The sequence below is a fragment of the Xenopus laevis genome, chromosome 3S (assembly GCF_017654675.1).
Source record: "Xenopus laevis strain J_2021 chromosome 3S, Xenopus_laevis_v10.1, whole genome shotgun sequence".
NCBI classification, from domain to species: Eukaryota; Metazoa; Chordata; class Amphibia; order Anura; family Pipidae; genus Xenopus; species Xenopus laevis.
In genome coordinates, this window is record NC_054376.1 from 10,405,824 (window position 1) to 10,429,981 (window position 24,158).

The 24,158-nt window shown below is 42.1% G+C and overlaps 1 protein-coding gene across 2 annotated transcripts in view; it reads left to right on the forward strand.

The window, feature by feature from the left end:
- adam19.S (ADAM metallopeptidase domain 19 S homeolog) overlaps positions 1-24,158 on the forward strand; it is a 37,193-nt gene that overhangs the window by 9,503 nt on the left and 3,532 nt on the right. Inside the window, 18 exon segments of one of the 2 annotated variants that reach the window (NM_001130952.1) lie at positions 1,915-1,993; positions 4,419-4,495; positions 5,325-5,508; positions 8,746-8,811; positions 9,919-9,990; positions 10,644-10,810; positions 12,552-12,636; positions 12,985-13,124; positions 13,809-13,986; positions 14,423-14,512; positions 15,845-16,040; positions 17,924-18,032; positions 19,193-19,388; positions 19,496-19,573; positions 19,687-19,795; positions 19,866-20,010; positions 22,901-22,961; positions 23,166-23,423. In NM_001130952.1, the coding sequence (NP_001124424.1) occupies positions 1,915-1,993; positions 4,419-4,495; positions 5,325-5,508; positions 8,746-8,811; positions 9,919-9,990; positions 10,644-10,810; positions 12,552-12,636; positions 12,985-13,124; positions 13,809-13,986; positions 14,423-14,512; positions 15,845-16,040; positions 17,924-18,032; positions 19,193-19,388; positions 19,496-19,573; positions 19,687-19,795; positions 19,866-20,010; positions 22,901-22,961; positions 23,166-23,423 (2,290 nt within the window). 2 annotated transcript variants of the gene reach the window in all.

The window sequence follows — 24,158 nt, forward strand, 5'->3', positions numbered from 1 at the left end:
GTCTCCCCTCTCCTCCACTACTACACGATTTATTACAGTAACCGATACTCCCCATGGCTGCAAGGAATGGAGCCTTCCACCTTCCATAGATTTTTACATCAAAGAGCCCAGGAAATATTGTATCAGAGGTTTCCTCCCTATGCTGGTAATAATGTATCTCCCCTCCTCTCTATACAATATGTATCTACCCGTAAAGGGAAAGTAAATGCAAATATATTGAATGCAGCTTCTCCTATATTATTATACAGTTTTAAAAGGGCAAGTTCACTGTTAAGTTGAAGGGGTGGTTCACCTTTTAGTATGTTATATTAGGTCCAATTCCTAGCAACTTTGCAATTGGTCTTCATTATTTATATTTTATAGTTTGTGGGTTATTTGCATTTTTTCCAAATGGGGGTCACTGACCCCATCCATATAAAAACAAATGCTCTGTAACACTACAAATGTATTGTTATTTCTAGTTTTTAGTACTCATCTTTCTTTTCAGGTCCTCCCATATTCATATTCCAGTCTCTTGTTAAAATCAATGCATGGTTGCTAGAGTAATTTGCCCCTAGCAACCAGACTTCTGAAATCGTAAACTGAAGAGCTGCTGAAAAAAAAGCTTAATAAGTAAAACCACAAAGAATTAAAAATGAAAACCAATTGCAAATTGTCTCCCAATATCACTACTTCTACATCTTACTAACTAAATTACTAAGTTAATTTAAAGGTGAACAACCCCTTTAACTTTTAGTGTGTTATAGAATGGCTACTTCTAAGCAACTTTTCAGTTGGCTTTCATTTCTTCTTTTTTATAGTTTTTGCATTATTTGGCATCTTCATCTGACTGTTTCCAACTTTCAAATGGGGGTCACTGACCCCATCTAAAAAAAAACAAATGTGTTGTAACACATTTATTGTTATTCAAATCACTGCATGGTTGCAAGTGGCGATGGGCGAATTTATTCGGCAGGCATGGATTGGCGGCAAATTTCCATGTTCTGCCTCTCGCGAATGTTTTCGCAAAGCTGCAGTGAAAATTCGCCATTGAAAAAATTGACTTTAAAGGAGAAGGAAACCCCCTGGGCGCAAAACCCCTCCCCTCCTCCCCTGTGTTGCCCCTCCTCCCCCCTGGCCTACCTGTCCCCCTGGGCAAATGCCCCTAACTTGTTACTCACCCCTCTGCGCAGGTCCTGTCCACGGAGTTCACAGTCGCCATCTTCTCCCACGCGCGTCTTCTTCCTGCTTTGACCGGCATCTTCTGGCGCATTCACAGTAGGAACAGTTACCGGTATGGATCTACTGCGCATGCGCCGAATGTCACTAAGTGAAATCGGAAAACTTCGTGACATTCGGCGCATGCGCAGTAGATCCGTAGTAGATCTGTAGGCTAGGGGGGAGGAGGGAGGGGGCAACACAGGGGAGGGGGGAAGGGTTTTGCACCCAGGGGGTTTCCTTCTCCTTTAATGGCAGCATCAAAATTGACACGAGCGACTTTTCGGACACGCGTCCAAAATTGGACGCGGATGTCAATTTTCTAGTTTCACGATTTTTTTTGCGACAACAAAAAATTGGGGTATTTTTCTATGATGGAGATTAGTAGTATTAGTAGAGAGCGTCTGCATCGATTTAGGAAAATCAATTAAGCCAACCAGGTGAGGGCAGGCTCCCTCATTAGCAAAACTGTAATAACTGGAAAAAAAAACATAGAAATATGTTCAAACGTTCATAACCTGCCATTTTTTGTAAAATGAACATGGTAATTAGGGGTGTGGTCACACGGCAACTTTTTTGTGCCTCTTTTTAGTTTCAAAATGTTGGGAGATATGCCACCAATTGCCCCCTAGGTACATCCGTATGCAGCCTACCCCTAGTGATTCATTCAGACCGTGTAATCGACCATTAACTGAATCTATTCCCTTTTTCTTACAGGCTGCTTATCCATCCAAACTACAGAGAAACCCATTACAGTCTTAATTATACCCGTGTTGTCCGGACTCCGAACATGACGGTAGGAAATAATCTTTATTTATAGGTTATCAATCAGAGCTCTTTTGGACACGGGCAGGTTTCTTACCACATAACATATGAATTCTGTGTATATTTATTATGTGATTTGTCTTCCCCGTGTATACTCTTATATATATTATATTTGTATGCACTGTACAGCACTGTGGCTCCTTAACAGCACTTTACAAATAAAGTTATACATAGATACATACATTAATGTGCCCAAAACTACTCCCCATAGACTAACAAGATAGTTGCATGATCAGAAGTTTTTTTGGGTTCTTTAAATGGTCATTCTGACAAGTTTCTATGTAAGAGCTGAGACATCTGAATTAAAACGTTAATTGCTGTATATGTGTTCTTGCAAATAGCTTGGCTTTCTGTGTGGAATGCATGAAATTAGGTACCACTGATTCCTGCTGTTGGCTAGTTCTGTGCAAGATCTGAATCCACTAGAACAGGGTGACTGGTATCCATGAGCTAATGGTATCCAGCCTGGGGGCCAGTTAGGGTGATATTTGGGGTGAATGCTTATATGTGCCCTGGGTACCCCTGGAACTATAACAGGGTGACTGTTACCCCAATGTTTCTACATATCTGTAACCTTGTTATGAGCAAAGGGGGCCCAGTCTGAAGGCCAGTTAGGGGGAGATTTGGGGTGAGTCTTTATTTGTGCCCTGGGTACCCCTGGAACTATAGCAGGGTGACACCCCAATGTTTCTACATATCTGTAACCTTGTTATGAGCTAAGGGGACCCAGCCTGAAGGCCAGTTAGGAGGAGATTTGGGGTGAGTGCTTATTTGTGCCCTGGGTACCCCTGGAAGTATAGCAGGGTGACTGTTACTCCAATGTTTCTATATATCTGTAACCTTGTTATGAGCTAAGGGGGCCCAGTCTGAAGGTCAGTTAGGGGGAGATTTGGGGTGAGTGCTTATTTGTGCCCTGGGTACCCCTGGAAGTATAGCAGGGTGACTGTTACTCCAATGTTTCTATATATCTGTAACCTTGTTATGAGCTAAGGGGACCCAGCCTGAAGGCCAGTTAGATGGAGATTTGGGGTGAGTGATTATTTGCGCCCTGGGTACCCCTTGAATTATAGCAGGGTGACTGTTACCCCAATGTTTCTATAATCTGCAAACAAGCCAAACCCCATCTTCCTTGTTAAGACCCAACTTGAGTGTCCCTGGCAGCCCTTCAACCCATAATGATAACTGTGCTGGTGCCCAGCTGATTGGTCTCAAGGCCATAATAATTGTTCTATTTAGTGGAATTAGTCTCACATGACAGCAATGTCATCAGCCTCTGCAGAGCCATTCAGAGAGTGACGTACACCAATGTACTAGGGAAGGCACTGAAAACTGTAGTTTAAGAGCAGCCATAGGATATACAAAAATTGTGTCTGCAAACTCGATTTTGTCATCACTGAAGGAGATTTATTATTAATATCATGATGTCACTGCATCCGGCAGTGTTGCCAACGATCTCCTCTATACCGGATCAATTAGTAAAATAATCTGTGACCCAGGGATCAAATGCAGCCCTGGCTCTGTCTGTAATATATTGAGCTGAAATACACCCTGTGTCTCTTTAGGTACAGAATGGTGCTATATATATATATATACAATGCTAGTATCTATAGAGTTCCTGGTTGGCAAACATATAAAAACAAGCAAAGCACCCAATTAATTGGCTATTCCCAAAAACCCTATTGAGATTTGTACAGTACAAAGGCAGAAGCCCAGCTCTGAGACATTATTTATAGTTTTTTAATGTCGTTATGAGATAAGATAAGCCTTGGGCTATTGAATTCAGCACAACGTTGCCTTTCTTCTTATGCCACTGCCCATGTATATTTGGCTCTGGCATCATAGTATCTCCTCCCCAAATTCATGGCTTCATTCTAGCACAAAGCAGCCACCAAGCTGGACTGGTAAGGGTTAATGGGGAAATGATGGAATATCAATAGGAATGTGAGTGAGAATGAAATCAATGTTCTTTCTGTTTAGTTTGAGTCCAATGCCCCTCCCCCTTTCACAACTTGGGACCAAGTCTGTAGGGACACCAACTTTCCATTATCATTGATGGTCAAGTCAGCTAAACGGTATCCTAAGTCTATCTATCTATTGCTGACCCTATCATTTTCTAATATCAGTCACAGCAATTAATTGTCTCATCAGTCACAGATTGTGACGTCACTCACCCTGAGGATGAGAAGCAGTGCTGGAACAAAGCAGTAGATATGGGATCCCCAAAGTTGCATGTTATTGAACGAATGGCCAATGTGTGAGGGTAGGGATATCACGTTATGGTTAGATAATACGTTAATATGTTCCTCAGTTCTGTGCCTGGTGGGATGATACAGATAAGTCCATGTTTGTATGAATAGTGGATAACAGTCTGATCATTACTTATACATTCCTCTTAGGAACATTGCTATTACCACGGCACTGTACAGGGGCAGGACAACTCTAGCGTGGTTATCAGCATATGCTCAGGAATCAGGTATGGATATAATTCATGTTTCCCACAATGCAATCATTTACAGTATATACAGGTATGGGAGCCGTTATCTTGAAGCCCGTTATCCAGAAAGCTCCGAATTACAGGAATGCCATCTCCCATAGACTCCATTTTAATAAAATATTAATAAAATAAAGATTTTTAAAAGTTATTTCCTTTTTCTTTGTAAAAACATAACAGTACCCTGTACTTGATCCCCAGCTGAGATATAATGAATCCTTACTAGAGGCAAAACAAAACCTATTGGTTTATTTAAAAAATTTTTAATAGACTTAGAGGCCCCAAAGGTCGAATTTCGAATTCATGCAGATTTTTTTTTAACTCTAATAAATTTGAATATACTCGAAATTCGATTGGGAGGTTATTTAGTAAAAAAAAATCGAATATCTAAATCTCGAACCAATATTACCGACCCGAAAACTCAAACTGAATTTTCTCCGAAGAAAACTCAGGGAGGCTATGAAAATCTTCAAATGGGTCACTGGACTGCTCCCATTGACTTATACAGGAACTCTGCAGGTTTTTGGATTATTCCCAATCCGAATTTGAAAAAAAATTCTTTTTTTGAAAATTTGAATTTGGATTTACAATTCAACCCTTAAATTTTCCTGTTGCCCAGCTCAGCTTTCTTAGTGACCTGGTGTTCTCGCTTGCTTAACTTGGAAAGTGTACTTTTTTATAGATAAAATATAAAAATGTAGAAATAATAAATCTGTCCAAAACAATATTTCCAGGCCATTGCTAGTATAGGTTCTGCAGAATAGTCAGATTCCTACATATAATAACACGGCTGACATTCTTATATCCATAGGGGACTTATAACTTTAAGCAATAACTTGAGTTACATTGTGGAACCATTACCGGGGGAGAATGTGAGACATGTCATCTATAAAGCTGAACATCTGGGCCTTAGTGGGAGATGCTACGGACATTCCATCCAGTTAGAGGAAAAGCTCCCCATTCTCACCAGCGGTGCGTCTGTGCATGGTACAAGGGTAAGTTCCAGCACCAGTTGGTTTTCTTCATTCCATGAGATTTGATCTTCCCCAGGAGTACGGCTATCTATAAAAAAAATAACAAAGTATGGTCAAAATAGCGGGCCCTTCTATGTAGCATGTAAATAGTTAAAATGCATTTATTTACTAAAAGTAAAGCCTAACACCAAACTTTTATTATATCACACAGAGTATTTAGTGGCCTGTGGCCTTATGCCTTTAAATGGTCATGATGTTCCTTGGTGCCTTTTGGTATCTTTATACAATACAACAGGGGGTACCTTATTCTTTATCTAGAATATAACATGTGTTATTATATAGTGAATAAAGTACCCCCTATTGTAAAATATAAGGATAATATAAGTCACCAAGGAGTTCCATGACCATATAAAAGCACGAGGCCGAAGGCTGAGGTTACTTATATTATCCTTATATTTTGCAATATGGGGTACTTTATTCACTATTTAATAACACATGTTATATTCTAAAAAATATTCCTCATATTTTCCAACAAGGGGTACTTTATTTATTATAAAACACAGGTTTTAGTGAGTCATGTGACAATAATGACATCACTACTCACCGTTTATAAGTCTATAATTGACAGGATATTCATGGCTCTTGTGTATTATATAGTGAATAAAGTACCTCCTATTGTAAAATATATGGATATTATAAGTTACCGAGGAGTTTCATGACCATATAAAAACACGAGGCCGAGTGTTTTTATACAGGTCATGGAACTCCGAGGTTACTTCTAATATCCTTATATTTTGCAACTGGGGGTACTTTATTTATTATAATACACAAATTTCAGTGGGTCATGTGACAGAGATGACATCAGAAGTCATCGTTTATAACTGATGACATCAGAACTCACCGTTTATAAGGATATCATTTACAAGATATTCATGGCTTTTGTGTATTATATAGTGAATAAAGTACCCCCTCTTGTAAAATATAAGGATATTATAAGTTACTGAGGAGTTTCATGAACATATAAAAGTACGAGGCCGGTACAGGTCATGGAACTCCTCGGTAACTTCTAATATCCTCATATTTTATAACTGGGGGTACTTTATTTATTATAATACACAAATTTCAGTGGGTCATGTGACAGAGATGACATCAGAACTCACTGTTTATAACTGATGACATCAGAACTCACCGTTTATAAGGATATCATTTACAAGATATTCATGGCTTTTGTATATTATATACATCTTCAGTGAAGATCCCTCTGCCATTGTCCATTTTTTATATTCTGATCTTGCCCACTCTCACACCTTGTGTCTTATTCCCTTCCCTTTAGATTGTAAGCTCTTTTGCACAGGGCCTTCCTCACTTTTTGTACCTGTATTGGTGGTGATGTATGGAACTCTATATGTTCTATGTCTGCAATTCATGTGATTTAGTTGTATAAACACATTTACATTACAGCGCTGTAATGTATAAATACATGTTAATAATAATAATAATAATAATAATAATATTAATAATAAAAATAATATAAGAGTAACATATAACTTAGAGTTTGTCCCAGGTGAGTTTAATCCTCACACACATATTAAAGAAGTGAATAAATATACAGGGATGGTAGGAGATTGGAGAACCATGCAAACATGAGAAAGGAAGTAATTGTAAGCTCTTTGTCAGTATGTTGCCAACAGATAATTATTAATGTTGATATCCACAATCCATAAATACATAGAGTGAAGCATCAATGTCCATAGGGCTGCATATGAATGTCAACTGTCCTACAAAAGGATCTCCCAGTGGGCCCAAGTTTAGGTTTATTCCCATCAGCCAATCCTTTTGTTTCTCTATAAAAACTAACACTGTCTATATCTCATTGCTGTGAGAAAGGGCACAGGGTGTGAGTTTATCTGTTAGGCCCTGGGAGACCCAATAAAGAAGAAAAAAGAAGCTATGGGTGAGTCTTTTTATGAGTCAAACCAACTTACTGTTGGATATAGAAGTATATACAGAAAGCCCCATAGCTAGTATCTGACATATTCTTCTAATTATTTTTTTAAGTATTTAAAAGTTTTCAGACCTAATATGTGAGTATCTGCCAAACCCTTTTAGAACACAAGCAGGGTCCCCCAGTCAACAAGGGACTGAGGGGGGACCTTTGAGCAGGGTCTCCATGAGTTTTACAAGTATGTGTTTCTACTGGGATCTGATAATTACTCTTCTGTGCACAAAGCCCCCCTGTTGACCACCAGGTCAATGTGAATCTTCCCATAAGCCCAACACCTTTTCACGTGCCCCCAGAATACATTGATTTAATATTTATCTTCAAACAAAAGTCCCAAGTAACCTTTTCTTGACTTGCTGAGCCTCTGAAGAGTGCGGGTCCTATAGGGGTGGCATTTAGATCACTGGGCCCTTTACCCACAATTCTTTGCACCTTCCTGAGCCCATTGTCAATATATGGAGAAGCAATGAGGCAGTGCTTATCCTGTAAAGAGGCTCCATTAATTATTCATTATATTTCATCCTGCAGCTTTCTTGGATATCTGCTCCAAAAAGAGTGGGGTCCCTGTCATGGCAATAGACAATTCGGCCTCTTTCTCTTAGTAAAATGCATTCCAACCTAAGTTCCATTCATATCTGCCTATTTAGTCAAGCCAAGGTTATTAGCAAGTGTTTTCTTTAATGCAGATGTAAATATCCAGCTAAACCGCATCCTCTCACTTAGAAAGATGGATGGCTGCATCTGGCACGCAGCACTTTCTGTAGAGCAGGAACATAAGATCTCCGTGGATATGGCACAGTCCTACATGGAACATCTGCTTTCCTAATGCAGCTCCGGATATAAGGCAGAATTTACAGGGTCACACATCACTTATTGTGAACTCTTTTATTAAATCTGCTAAGAGTTTTCTCCGCACCTTTCCGTTGCCCCATGGTCTTTGCAGAAGATACTGCATTGATGCAGCCAGGATAAGGCTATGGAGATCGGTTTAACTGATAAAGCCCTGCTACAATAGATATGATAGTAATAGGAAAAAAGACAAGAAATAAAAAAAGTTGTGTCTAATTAGTGTTGTTTTTGGAGTCGCAGTCATCCAATCAGACAAGGTTGCAGGATTCCATGCATCAGCTAATAATATCAGTGTGGCAGCACCATTCGTATGAATTTTCAGGAAGCAAAATGTTTCCAGATTCAGCTGCTATGTAATTTATGAACCATGTGCAGATTCTGATGGGCCATAACTGTGTTTCTTGCAGGTGAGGAGAGAGGACGTGGAGGGAGAGCGATGTGTGGAACTGTACCTGGTGGCTGACTATGCAGAGGTATGACAACAGAAGGATGACTAGTTGGCAGTTTACTGTTGCATCTCTAGTGGGTACTTTGGATAGGTGTATGCCTCCTTAAACTTTCCCATTGCACCTCCTGGCCATGTGAATGCTGCTTGCCAAAAGCGTATCCCTTTTGGCTGTCCAGTAGTAATTGGTCTAAGGAGGGGCGAGCCAGGTGCAGGCAATGCAGCTGGACCCCCTCCAGATGCAGTTTTCTGTGCACCTCTGCATCATCGCTAGCGTCCAGAGGGCACCAAGGGGGTGCGTACCCTGGTGCGATCGCACCCTTTGCACCCCCGGTAGTTACTCCCCTGTCTAGGAGCACATGCCTGGGATTGTGAGAGTGCAAAACAGTAAAAATTCTTAAATGCTACTGTCATGCCAGAGCAGTATTGCATAAGGGTTAAGACCATGGGCGTAACTACAGACGAAGCAGACCCGGTGGCTGCAGGGGGGCCCAGGAGGTACATGGGTCCCAAGAGGCTCTAATTAATATGCAATTTAATACATATTGGTAAAACAGGACAACCTTTGGATATGTTGGTGGCCCTAGAATGTATTTTGCTGTGGGGCCCAGTAACATCTAGTTACGCCACTGTTTACTGGTATATTCATATAGACCTTTCTGATAAAGCTTACTTTTAGCCTTTCCTTCTCCTTTAATTCCAGATGCAAAAGAATTCACCAGCACTCTATTTGACATCCCGAGATTAGTGTTTTGACAGAAGGATTTGTACAGTAATCTCACAAATAAATATTTGTCTATTCTGTGATTTGTAGTACAGTAAACTTTGGGTTAAGTTAGGTTGAGCTAACAGTGCTCATATCCATTTTAAAGCTCATAAGCATTGCTAATAAGGAAAAGTCACTGAGTAGATTTAGCAAGTTTCAATTATAGCACAAAAAAGACAAGACAATGGGGCTTTATACGTATAGTAACTGCCTGGAGCTTTATTGGAAGCAGAAGTCCCACTGGGGCTTAAGCACAATGCTTAGATTTGATTTATCATCACATTATTAATGAGCACACTCGAACCTGCCAGGACATGTGTTATTGTGTGTTTGTGTTATGAACCGGCTCCATCTGTTGACTCTGCTCAGTTTCAGAAACACGACTTGGACTTGGGAGAGACTCAGCGCAAGATGCTGGAGGTCACCAATTATATAGATAAGGTATGAGTCTAGCTGAGGGGGGCAGTGTCGGACTGGGCCACCAGGGGCCCACCCAAAAACCTTAGACCAGGGGCCCACTCTCAGTATTATTATTCCTCCTCTCACTCAACCTCTATTCTTCTAGTCTCTATTCTTTACATACTGTAAACTATTGTTCCATCTATTTAGCTTCATAGAAATAAGGAATGGCCAAGAAATAGGCCAAATGTTTAGCAGCATAAGGGCCCACCGACACCTGGGCCCACCGGGAGTTTTCCTGGTATCCCGGTGGGCCAGTCCGACACTGGAGGGGGGGTGTTGTCATGTACATGGTCCCTCTAATGAAAATGTGATTTTGGATAATATAATTTAAAGGCTACGGCAAATGGAACTTTTACTAGAGAATGGAAAGGACCCCATCTGCCATGCCACTGGCATCTAGTGGCTAAGGCTGGTGGTGTTGCAATAGCAATGTCTTACCTTTGTGACCCAAATTCAGCCAACCTTCGTGCACAACTGTGGGTTTTGAGTGCACACGTGTATCCCGACTTTCTGCAGACCTGTTTTAAAATTTTGTTCTCTCCATCCCATTTGGCCTCTTTTTATCCATTTATATTGCTCCTTGCCTAGCCTCCCCCAAATGGGTTGTGGGCTTCACACGCCTCTCCCTGAAGTTTTACAGGGCTTTGAACATTCGCATCGCTCTAGTGGGGCTGGAGGTCTGGACAGCCGGAGATAAGTGCAACGTCTCGGAAAATCCCTACAGCACCCTGCGCACTTTCTTGTCGTGGAGGAGGAAACTTCTGCTGCATACCCCCCATGATAATGCCCAGCTCATTACGTAAGGGTGATACACACCTTCATTTTCATTGTCCTGTTGCATTTCACAATTTATCTCCATAAAAAAATAGCCTCCAACACTTGTAGACCATATCTAATACAAGTAATTCAAAAATAAACAACTGGACTTGCTGAGTAATTATTGAAGACGTTTCACTGCTCATCTGAGAAGCTTCTTCAGTTCAACTTCAAATAAGCTGCTCGGATGAGCAGTGAAACCTCTTCAATAATTACTCAGCAAGTCCAGTTGTTTATTTTTGAATTACTTGTATTAGATATACCATGACCTGGATGAATGAAAATGTTCATAGTCACTTGTAGACCATGCTTAGTAATTGCTAGCCACACTCTATCCACCCAATCTCATCTACTCATCGCTAAAAATCATTTGAATAGTTCGATTTGAAGGATTTTATTGTTCCATCAAACGAGTTTTACTTCGATCGATCGTAGGATTTCCACTAAATCCTTCGAATTTGATATTCTAAGGATTGAAATTTGAGGGTCGAATTTGAGGTTTTATTAACCCTCGATATTTCGACCCTTAGTAAATGTGCCCCCAAGGGGTCTTCAGTTTTATACTGTCCTTCAATAACATGGAAAGTTGAAGGTATGATCTTAAAGGAATAGTTCAGTGTGAAAATAAAAACTGGGTAAATAGATAGGCTGTGCAAAATAAAAAATGTTTCTAATATAGTTAGTTAGCCAAAAATGTAATGTATAAAGGCTGGAGTGACTGGATGTCTAATAAAACAGCCAGAATCCAACTTCCTGCTTTTCAGCTCTATAACTCTGAGTTAGTCAGCGACTTGAAGGGGGGCCACATGGTACATTTCTGTTCAGTGAGTTTGTAATTGATCCTCAGCATTCAGCTCAGATTCAAAAGCAATAGATATGATCCATGTGGCACCCCCTCAAGTCTCTGATTGGTTACTGCCTGGTAACCAGGGTAACCAGTCAGTGTAAACCAAGAGAGCTGAAAAGCAGGAAGTAGAGTTCAGACTGACATGTTATACATCAAATCACTCCAGCCTTTATACATTACATTTTTGGCTAACTAACTATATTAGAAACATTTTTTATTTTGCACAGCCTATCTATTTACCCAGTTTTTATTTTTACACTGAACAATTCCTTTAATCAGAAATCAATTCTCAAAAGACCAAACAGATTTTTTTATATTTAATTTTGAAATCTGACATGGGGCTAGACATATTGTCAGTTTCCCAGCTGCCTCAGTCATGTGACTTGTGCCTGCACTTTAAGATGGAACTACTTTCTGGCAGGCTGTTATCTCTCCTACTTAATGTAACTGAATCAGTCTCAGTGGGACCTGGAGTTTACTATTGAGTGCTGTTCTTAGATCTACCAGGCAGCTGTTATCTTGTGTCAGGGAGCTGCTATATCGTTACTTTCCCATTGTTCTGTTGTTAGGCTGCTGGGGGGGGAGGGAGGGGGTGACATCACTCCAACTTGCAGTACAGTAAAGAGTGATTGAAGTTTATCAGAGCACAAGTCACATGACTGGGGGCAGCTGGGAAATTGACAATATATCTAGCCCCATGTCAGATTTCAAAATTCAATATAACAAAATCTGTTTGCTCTTTTAAAAAATGAATTTCAGTGCAGAATTCTGCTGGAGCAGCACTATTAACTGATGTGTTTTGAAAAAAACATGTTTTCCCATGACAGTATCCCTTTAATATGTTTCACCCATGGTAATTTTTTGTCTTCTCATGCAGGGGGCGCTCTTTTTATGGTACGACAATTGGACTGGCTCCTCTGCAGGCCATGTGCTCTGTGTATCAATCAGGAGGAGTGAATATGGTACGAAAAATATGTTCTATAACAGGGATCCCCAACCTTTTGAACCTGTGAGCAACATTCAGAAGTAAAAGGAGTTGGGGAGCAACACTAGCATGAGAAATGTTCTTGGGGTGCTAAATAAGTGCTGTGATTGCCCATTTGGTAGCCCCTATGTGGATTGTCAACCTACATTGAGGCTCTGTTTGGCAGTACATCTGTTTTTTATGCAACCAAAACTTGTTGCTCACAAGCTACTGGTTGGGGATCACTGTTCTATAATATACTAAAAGTAAAGGTGAACTGCCCCTTTACTACAGAGAGGTCCTAAGCCGTCACACTATTTATAAGTCCACCTCTTTCCACTTACAGGATCACTCTAACAATGCAATTGGTGTAGCCGCTACCATGGCCCATGAATTAGGGCATAATTTTGGGATGAGCCATGACGCTGAGGGATGCTGCACGGCCAAACCAGAGGATGGAGGTTGTATCATGGCAGCTGCTACAGGGTGAGACACTGGATAATCAGACACATGGCCATACTTGTATCCAGGGTTGGATTGGGTTGTGGTACACCAGGAAAAGACCTGGTGGGCCCCTAGGGCGTCTGTGTGTGGAGGACCTCAAGAACTTGGGCCGGGGCCAGCTGGGTGTGTTTGTGGCCCCCTGAGGTGGCAGCTCCACGGGCCCAGTACCCCCAGTCCGACGCTGCTTATATATTGGCACCTGAGGACACAAGCCTAGGGCAGCAACCCACCAAGCTAAGGGGCATGAGGGGCATGGTGCATGTACAGACTGTACCATGTGGCAATTGGTAAAGGGGGTGCAGTTGAAGGTCCAGTGCCTAGGACAGCATCTAACCGAAATGTGTCTCTGATCACATATTGTATAGGGGGTGCAGAAGGTTTAGGAAGGGTAGCTGAATGTGGTTACAAATGCCTGTGTGTGCTGCAGTAAGGCTCAAGGCACATGGGGCACAATTAGGGTTGCCATCTGACCGGTATTTTACTGGCCTGGCCGGGAAAAATGATGGCTGGTCCTAAGGTTATTAATAGGAAAAAAAGATATATAGGAAGGCCGGTATTTTTTTCTCGAAAAGGTGGCAACCCTAGGCACAATATATAGAGGGCCACAGGCTTTTTTCGGGCCCTGTAAGCTGCTGTAGCCAGTGAACATTTCTATTCTAATTTCAGACATCCCTTCCCTAAAGTGTTCAATGCCTGTAACAGACTGGAATTGGATCGGTTCTTCCGCTCCGGGGGAGGGATGTGTCTCAGTAATACACCAGACACCAAGACCCTGTTCGGGGGGCCACGTTGCGGTAATGGGTTTTTGGAGGAAGGCGAGCAATGTGACTGTGGAGACCCAGAGGTAAGACTATTATAGGGGAATGTAATAAAAGTCGGTAACAGAAAAACGATTCTCAATGCGAAAAGTTATGCCTTTGCTTGAACAAATTTTGCTTTGCGTGAATTTAATATAGCTTTTGCGAGTCCGGAAACTGTTTAGCGACCACTTCCGACAGTGGAAGACCGTTTACGAATTTTTTCGCCAACGTGCAGTAAATGTAATAAAACTTCTTACTGAAAAAGTCGTTATGTTTGCTCCAAAAGATTGCGACACCTTCAAGCAATGCAATGACAGTTAGTAAGAGGGTTCAGGTCTCTGTTCATGGGAGTGCAATAGGTTAAATAGGGATGATTTTGCTGTTCCAGTGTATTTGATGGTATCTGTTGTTATCTGGGTGCATGGGAGGATATTATATTCATGTATCAATCTTGTGACAATGTTTTCTTCCTCTCCCCAGCAATGCGATAACCCATGCTGCAATGCAACCACGTGTACACTGATGCCGGGGGCAGACTGCGCACATGGGTCCTGCTGTTTGCGGTGCAAAGTGAGCAGAATTCCTGCATTCGGGTTTAATGAGGGGCAGATCCTTAAAGGGATACTGTCATGGGAAAAACATTTTTTTTTCAAAATGAATCAGTTAATAGTGCTGCTCCAGCAGAATTCTGCACTGAAATCCATTTCTCAAAAGAGCAAACAGATTTTTTTTATATTGAATTTTGAAATCTGACATGGGGCTAAACATTTTGTCAATTTCCCAGCTGCCCCCAGTCATATGACTTGTGCTCTGATAAACTTCAATCACTCTTTACTTCTCTACTGCAAGTTGAAGTGATATCACCCCCTCCCTTTTCCCTGCCAGCAGCCAAACAAAAGAACAATGGGAAGGTAACGAGATAACAGCTCCCTAACACAAAAGAACAGCTGCCTGGTAGATCTAAGAACAACACTCAATAGTAAAATCCAGGTCCCACTGAGACACATTCAGTTACATTGAGAAGGAAAAACAGCAGCCTGTAAGAAAGCATTTCTCTTCTAAAGTAGCACTATTAACTGATGCATTTTGAAAAAAAACATGTTTTCCGATGACAGGATCCCTTTAAAGGGATACTATCATGGGAAAACCGCATCAGTTAATAGTGCTGCTCCAGCTGAATTCTGCACTAAAATCCATTTCTTAAAAGAGCAAAGAGAAGTTTTTATATTTCATTTTGAAATCTGACATGGGGCTAGACATATTGTCAGTTTCCCAGCTACCCCCAGTCATGTGACTTGAGCGCTGATAAACTTCAGTCACTATTTACTGCTGTACTGCAAGTTGGAGTGATATCACCCCCCCCCAGCCTAACAACAGAACAATGGGAAGGTAACGATATAGCAGCTCCCTAACACAAGATAACAGCTCCCTGGTAGATCTAAGAACAACACTCAATAGTAAAATACAGATCCCACTGAGACACATTCAGTCACAGGAGGAGAAACAACAGCCTGCCAGAAAGCAGTTCCATCCTAAAGTGCTGGTTCTTTCTGAACTCACATGACCAGGCAAAATGACCTGAGATGCACCTACACACCAATATTACAACTAAAAAAAAATACTTTGTTCAGGAATTAAATTTTACATTGTAGAGTGAATTATTTGCAGTGTAAACAGTGTCATTTAGAAATAAAAACTACATCATAAAAATGACAGAATCCCTTTAAAAAAACAGGCATTGCTAGTGGAAGGGATGGTGGAGGCTGATGAGATCCAGATGGGGATTACATTAATGAATACATCATTGAATAAAGAATCTTGTGAATAAATATTTATTTAAGTAACATTTGAGCCTCTGACACCCACACACATTGTTCCTCTCTTGTTCTCTCTCGAGCGTAGCTGCGGCCACCTGGGTTTCCATGTCGGAAGCCATCCCGACCCTGTGACCTGCCTGAGTTCTGCACCGGACACTCTGCTGTTTGTCCGTCCAACTCCTTCCAGCTGGACGGGACCTTGTGCCAAGGAGTCCAGGCTTTCTGCTACAACGGGAGGTGCCTTACCCACCAGCAACAGTGCCAGCAACTCTGGGGAGCGGGTAAGGCATCCTATAGACCTACAGTACTAACAAGCACACAGCATTAGGCTTAGTGAAGGGTGAATAAATTCGCCTGTCACGAATTTGCGACAAATTTCGTGAAATTCGTCTGTGCCAAAAATTTTTGGACGCGCACGTCACTCGCGTTAAAATCGCAGAGCGTCAACACTATTTGGACCAGTGCCGTAACTACTGGGGGAGCAGGGGGTGCAATTGGGCCAGGGCCCGCACCCCCGCAGGGCCCCCCGGCAGTCACGCTGGCTGGAGTAGGCTGCAGCGCCGGCCCGGATGCACGGCGGGGCCCGGATGCACGGCCCGCACCAGGGTCCGCCCCCACCTAGTTCCGTCACTGATTTGGACACCCATTGACTTTAACACCAGCATCGAAATTGACACAAGCGACTTTTCGAATGTGCGTCCAAAATTGGACTCAGGCGTCAATTTAGATTTTCACGATATTTTTGTGAACGGGAGAAATTCGTTCATCACTGATTCTGCTACATAAGGTTCATTGTGCTGTACTGTACTGTGGCTGCACTCTCTGCATGTAATTACGTTACCCCTGGCTGGTGCATATTTTTAAACAAAAGGGGCAGTAGTTAGAGATAGGCTCCTGATTATAGCCACAAAAAATGGCATCCATTGATTTGGGGTTTTGTTCCAGCAGCAAGGTCCAGACTGAGATTAAAAATAGGCTTTTCAAGTACTTAGAGGCCCAAACAGCCCCACCACCAGCCCAATAAGTAGAGACTGTCTATGGCAACGATAGATTAGTATTGCAGCCAATAAAAGGGTCACTGGGTACAATCCTGAGATATCTGTTGTTCACTTAACTGCCATAGCTCCTCTAATCTGATGTCGTTAATGATAGGATAGAACCATAAATTATTATCTAATCCTCTGCTCTTCCTGGATAGGATATTTAATAGCGTATTCTGTGATAAAATATAGCATTGCCTGTTTCACGAGTAAACTCCCTCCTGACCGTCTTCTCTGTAATTCCAGTTTAAAGGAGAACTAAAGCTTAACTAAACAAGTAGCTAGAAATGTTGCACATTATGTTTCTGTACCAGCCCAAGGCAACCACAGCAATAAAGATCTGTGTCTCCAAAGATGCCCCAGTAGCTCCCCATCTTCTTTTCTGCTGATTCACTGCACATGCTCTGTGTTGCTGTCACTTACTGAGCTTAGGGACCCACTCACAATATACAGTACACATAGAATAGAAATGTCACAATATAAGGCTGATTAGTAATTAATACAGATAATTACTACATGGCAGCACAGAAACCAGTGCAATTAGCATCAGAATTTAATAATTAGCCCTGTAGCATCAGTTTATATTACAGGGGAAGCTCATTTTCTGCTGGATAATTAGTGACGAGCCCTAAGCTTAGCTTCTCAACAGCCAATCAGAGCCCACTGAGCATGTGAGTGTCACAGACACTTTCCAAGATGGTGACCCCCTGTGACAAGTTTGAAGTCCTGGATCATTGCTTTAACCTCAACTTTAGCCTTGTGCAATAAGTTCAATATATGAAATATGGCATTTTTAATCGTATTCATTTTTAGGTTTTACTTCTCCTTTAAGCTCCTTAAAAGGACTTGCTCCATCCTGTAAAGAGCAAGTAAATCCATCATAAAAATACTCCGTCAGTCCCAGGATAGTTGCTGCATTTGGCTGAAAGTGATGAGGTTTATATTTTGTTTCCATGGGCCCACTATCAGGTTTCAAGACCCTAGATCCCTTGTGTTCCCACAATTTCAGGACGGGAAAACAACAGAGCCTTTAACTGTATGAATATTTAACGGATTTTGATGTCCTCCCCACCTCCATAGTAACTAACCATAGGGCTAAAGAGAATGAGGTGTATATGTTACAGGCTCACGGGCAGCTCCGGATCTCTGCTTTGAGCTGATCAATGTAGCTGGGGATCAGTATGGCAACTGTGGCCGGGACATCAGTGGCAAATACAAGAGCTGCGAAGAAAGGTGAGTTGAAGAAAAGTCACATACTGCAGGTATAAGTTCAAAGAGAACCCCATTAACATGATAAGCCTCAGCTAGACACCCCTTAAACAGGACAAGGCGAAGTGACATAGAGAGAGTTCTTCATCTTCAGTTTCAGACTCTGTAGCTACCAAAGCAGTTTATTGCCAATAGATTAGCCACAATAGTGCAAGCTATAACACTATATTTATTCTGCAGAATGCTTTACCATACCTTAGTAAAAAACTCTAGAAGCTCTCTGTTTGTTTAGGATATCAGCTGCCATATTAGCTTGGTGTGACATCACTTCCTGCCTGAGTCTCTCCATGCTCACTCATATCTCTGGGCTCAGATTACAGCAGGGAGGGGAGAGGAACAAACTGAGCATGCTCAAGCCCAAGCCCTGGAAGTTTAAGATGAAAACAGGAAGTCTGATACAGAAGCCCATGAGTAAACAATAGAAGGAAACAAATGTGGTGTTTCTTTTGATAGAGGACTCAGAGCAGCATTAAGTTGAGGGTTTACTGGTGTATACATTAGGGGTGCACCAAAGCCACTATTTTGGATTCGGCCGAACCCCCCAAATCCTTCAGGAAAGATTTGGCCAAAAACCGAACTGAATTTGCATATGCAAATTAGGGGTGGAAAGGGGAAAACATTTTTTACTTCCTTGTCAAAAAGTCATGCGAGTTCCCTTCTCGCTCCTAATTTGCATATGCAAATTAGGATCCAGATTTGGTTCAGCCGGGCAGAAGGATTTGGCCTAATCCGAATCCTTCTGATAAAGGCCAAATCCCAAACCGAATCCTGAATCCATATGTATCCCTAGTGTGTGTGTATATATATAATATATATATATATATATATATATATACCACTTTGAGAAAGGGTAGGGAATTAGCCGAAACGTTAGTTTTTTTCTGTTAAAATAAAAACCTTTTTTTCTCCATAAGTCCTGTGTGTGCTAGCTTCTTTTGAGCCAATATATATATATATATATATATATATATATATATATATATATATATATATATATATATATTATATAGACCAGTTCGACCATGATTCAGTCCCTAGTGAATCCCAGTTCGACCATGAACCAGTCCCTTGTGAATCCCAGTTCGGCTTTTGGTGAAAACGGGTTTCTGATCCCCCGTCTTTAGGGATGTCATGTGTGGGAAGATTCAGTGCCTGAGCCCAGCCTCCAAACCCTTGGAGACCAATGCTGTGGCCATAGACACCACCATCACTGTGGAAGGGAAGCGAGTGCGGTGCCGGGGGACCCATGTTTATAAGGAGGAAGATGACTTGATGGATCCAGGACTTGTACTTAGTGGAACCAAATGTGGACGGAACCAGGTGAGCTTGGCATTCACCATAGGCCAATTATGCTATATCTATCACTTAGAGAGTCTGTCCATATGTATGCAAGAAAAGCTACCATCATGCTTTGCCTCCAAATATAGATTTGCTTTGATGGGCAATGCAGAAACACCACCTTTTTGCAGGCTGATGAATGTGCCAAGAAGTGCCATGGGAATGGGGTGAGAATCTTAAATCATGAAAGCTATGATGTCTGCATTCAATGTCAATATGGCGGCCGCTCCTTCCCCTGTGTTACTATATTACCTTGTTTTGTTGTTGTTCCTCCTTACAGATTTGTAATAATAACAGGAACTGCCACTGCTTTGCTGGTTGGAGACCCCCATTCTGTAACCAGACAGGTAACGGGGGCAGCATTGACAGTGGCCCAGTGCCGGCAGATGGTGAGTCTTGACGTTAGGATTTTTCTTGTGATCAGACTAGAGAATTAATCCAAATTCTTTTCTTCTACAGGTTCCCTGGCCTTAGCGCTTTGGATTTGTATCCCACTTGCGTTACTTGCAGGGATGGCGCTTTCACTCGCCGTATTCTTCTACATATTCAGGAACAGACAAACCAAGGCAGAGAGCTGTCTGGCAGCCCGCCCTTTGCGCAAGAGGTAATAGTGATTTTGTATTCAGCCAATAGAATGTGTTCGTCCCCAGGAAGAGGTTGTATCAATCCTGAGGAGTGCCAGGAATTAGCCTGTAGTTTCAAGTTAAGGGCAAGGCCAGATGTGGAATTTTAAAAAAGTTCCGTCACCGCCACTGAAACCACACGCGATCGTCGAAATGCGTTTTTCAGCCCGTAGGTTTTTTTTCCCTACATGCACTTCTCATTGTTCTCGTTCCCCATAATTCTGCTGGCTTCGGAGGAAGACATCTCGGAAGAATTTAAGCCAAGAAGAAAAGATATTAACATGCAAAATGGAGCCAGAATGATCGTCAATACGCGACGCAATTACGTCACCGGCCTTATATGCATCATTTATCTCGTGAGAATTTGTACGCCATATTTAAAGTACGTTGCGTATTTACGTGAAGTGTGGTTTCAAACGTGCAGATTCCATAGAATCTATTGATTTGGTAGTTTCTTGATGTATTGGCGTTTCTGCTGTTTCCGTGGCGGATTTTGGCTTGCAAGCGCCCTGTGAGAATTGTAGGGATGCACCGAATCGAGGATTTGGTTCTGGATTCGGCCTTTTTCAGCAGGATTCGGCCGAATCCTTCTGCCCGGCCGAACCGAATCCAAACCATAATTTGCATATGCAAATTAGGGGTGGGGAGGGAAATGGCGTGACTTTTTGTCACAAAACAAGGAAGTAAAAAAGGTTTCCTCTTCCCACTGCTAATTTGCATATGCAAATTAGGGTTCAGATTCGGTTCGGTATTCAGCCGAATCTTTCACAAAGGATTCGGGGGTTCGGCTGAATCCAAAATAGTGGATTCGGTGCATCCCTAGAGAATTGTAAAGAAAAAGCAGGGCTGACCGGCACTCAAACGGATCCACAGGACCAGAGAGAATAAATTAAAAAAATATTTTATTTATACAAAAATATATATCTGCATCTCCATCCACCCTACGCGTTTCGCACCCACTTAGGGCACTTAGTCATGGGCTCACTGTATGCAGCGCTGATTCTGGGGCTGCTGCCGTCTGAGGCCTGCTCTTGAGCTGCTCTTCTCCCATTGTCAGCCAGGGAGGAGGAACTAGCAGAGGACAGAGGCAGTAGGTAAGTTTCATATCTCTATGAGCAGTGTACAGCAGAATGATGAATCTGTAGCCACTGAAGGGAGCTTTGAATGGGAAAGCCACCATGCATGCAATACACATCACCATGCTTGACAATGGGGAAGAGAGCAGCTCAGGAAGAGCAGATGCAGTGAATGGATCTCTGTGTCTTCTGTCTTGATATGCCCTGGGAGGAGACTGGGTTTCCTTAAAGGGGGAACTATCACGTACATGAAAATTTAATAGAACCTTCCTCATACTGAAATAAGAAACTTTCTAAATACAATCAATTAAAAAGTATCCATTGTTTCTGAAATAATCAAGTTTATATTCACTATTCCTCTCTCAGCATCTGTTTCTCTTCATTCTGTCTTCATGCAGCAGTTGGGTGTCAGATGAATGATCCAATATATCTTATAGGGGGGCTCCCTTTCCTAGCAGATGAATTAGAGCTCACTCAAATAACTGATTCCAGTACAAACAAAATCTAACAAAATAACTGCCTTTTGCACAAATCCTACATGTAGAGAGACATGATGTCTGGTGATTTTAATAGAGTGAGCTCTAATACATCTTCTAGGCAAAAGGAAGCCCCCCCTATAAGATATATTGGATCATTCATCTGACACCCAACTCCTGAATGGAGACAGAATGCTGAAAGATGGAATAGTGAGAGAGGAATAGTGAAGATAAAGTTGATTATTTCAGAATCGGTACAGAATTTGTAATTGATTGTATTTAGAAAGTTTCTTATTTCAGTATGATGAAGCTTATATTAAATTTTCATCTTCACGACATTTCCCCTTTAAAGGAGAAGGAAATGCTAAAATTAAGTAAGCTATATCAGAAAGATCTATATAAACTGGGGATGCACCGAATCCACTATTTTGGATTCGGCCAAACCCCTGAATCCTTCTCGAGAGATTCAGCCGAATACCGAAAAAAAATGTACTTGTTTTGTGACAAAAAGTCACACGATTTCCCTCCCGGCCCATAATTTGCATATGCAAATTAGGATAAGGATTCGATTTGGCCGTGCAGAAGGATTCAGCTGAATCCTAATCCTGCTGAAAAAGGCCGAATCCCGAACCGAATCCTGGATACGGTGCATCCCTAATATAAATACACCAGTAAACCCTCAAAGTAATGCTGCTCTGAGTCCTCTGTCAAAAGAAACACAGCATTTCTTTCCTTCTATTGTGTACTCATGGGCTTCTGTATCAGACTTCCTGTTTTCAGCTTAAACCTCCAGGGCTAGGGCTTGAGCATGCTCAGTTTGTTCCTCTCTCCCCCTCCCTCCTCCCCTCCCTGCTGTAATCTGAGCCCAGAGCTATGAGTGAGTAGGGAGAGACTCAAGCAGGAAGTGATGTAACAACAAGCTAATATGGCAGCTGCTATCCTAAACAAAGAGAGAGATCTTCTAGGGCTGTTAACTCAGGTATGGTAAATCATTCTGCAGAATAAATATAGTGTTATAGATTGCACTATTGTGGCTAATCTATTGGCAATAAACTGTTTCTGTAGCTTTATTTCTTCTTTAAGAGCTGTAGCTGGGGCTAAATCTAAAGGGTCCGTATTTTATCTTGTCCTTTGAAGCAAAGTTAATTTTACTCTTTGGCTTTCCATGAACAGTGGGTGTTATTCAGTTAATCCTATTGTGAAAGTCTAATATCTACGAGACCTGGATTTTGGGTGTTTCTTTCATGCCCAAAATTGCCCTCCCCTTGTGCTGAATAGGCATTCATTTGCTAATGGATTTCTCCCCTTTGGAATTGCAGCGACAGTCCAACCAAACATGGCACCGATTCTACCTCCAAACAAAGACCGCAAGTGTCCGCAGTGAGTTTTACTGAGAATCCCTCATCTCTCAATATTTATATCTGTTATTTATATCTATGTTTAGTGCGGGAGCTGTCATACTGCTTGTCTAAAGACCTTCAGAAAGCTAGTGCTCCTAGTGGCCATAAAGATGAATGCAGTTCTATGTCTGTCTATCCCAAAGTCACCATGGATCTGAAGTCTTGTCTCTGTCTGTTTCCACAGCATCCCAAGAGCCCCCCAATTCTTTATTCCAACCTGAAAGTAGAAGAGAGTCAGTCCGTTGCCAGGCAGCGACACCAGGAGCAACCTGAGGGCGGGGCTAGTGCTATCAATCATCATCCCAGCCAAAGCCTCAAGGCCGAAGCTAATAAGATTCATATTGCTGTCAGTCATCTTCAACAGGGAGGAGCTACAAAGACTGGATATGCAATGAGGACACCGCCTCCAAATAGACCAGCTCCACCCCCTCCCACTCCAAAGGTAAAGTGGGTTCATGATAGAAATAGTGCTTTTTTTTACATTTTCTGTATTATGTAAAACCTTGAATTTTGTGAGATCTCAGGATTAGGAGAGTTTAAATGGGAACAGCACCCAGTTTTACATAATAAAAGACAATGCCATTCAGGGTCGGACTGGGGGGTCCGGGGCCCACCGCGACTGGTGTCCAGGGCCCCCCTCTGGCCCCGCTACCTACTTGTTCGGCGAATCCCTGCTCGGCGCATCGCGCATGCGCAAACGGCGCGCATGCGCAAACGGAAACGGCGCTCGGCGCGCATGCGCAAACGGCGCTACTATGCGCCGATTTTTTTTTTATTATTTTTAAAAGACAGTTTGGGAGAGGGGGACTGGCCCGGCGGGGCCCACTAGGGTCGGGGCCCACCGGGTATTTTCCCGGTATCCCGCCGGGCCAGTCCGACACTGATGCCATTTTGAAGGAGAATTAAAGCCTAACTAAAGACGTAGCTAGAAATGTTGTACATAATGGGGCATATTTATCAAAGTCTGAAGTTTAGGATCACCGCCGTCCACTAGAGTAAAGTGAAAGTTTACCCTTTGATAAATACACCTTTCAATATGCCATAGAAAAAGAGTTGCAGAATTTCACTCTAGCCGACTGTGGTGATCTCTAACTTCACTCTTTGATAAATATGCCCCTATGTTTTGGGCTTCTGTACCAGCCCAAGGCAACCACAGCCCTTTAGCAGTAAAGATCTG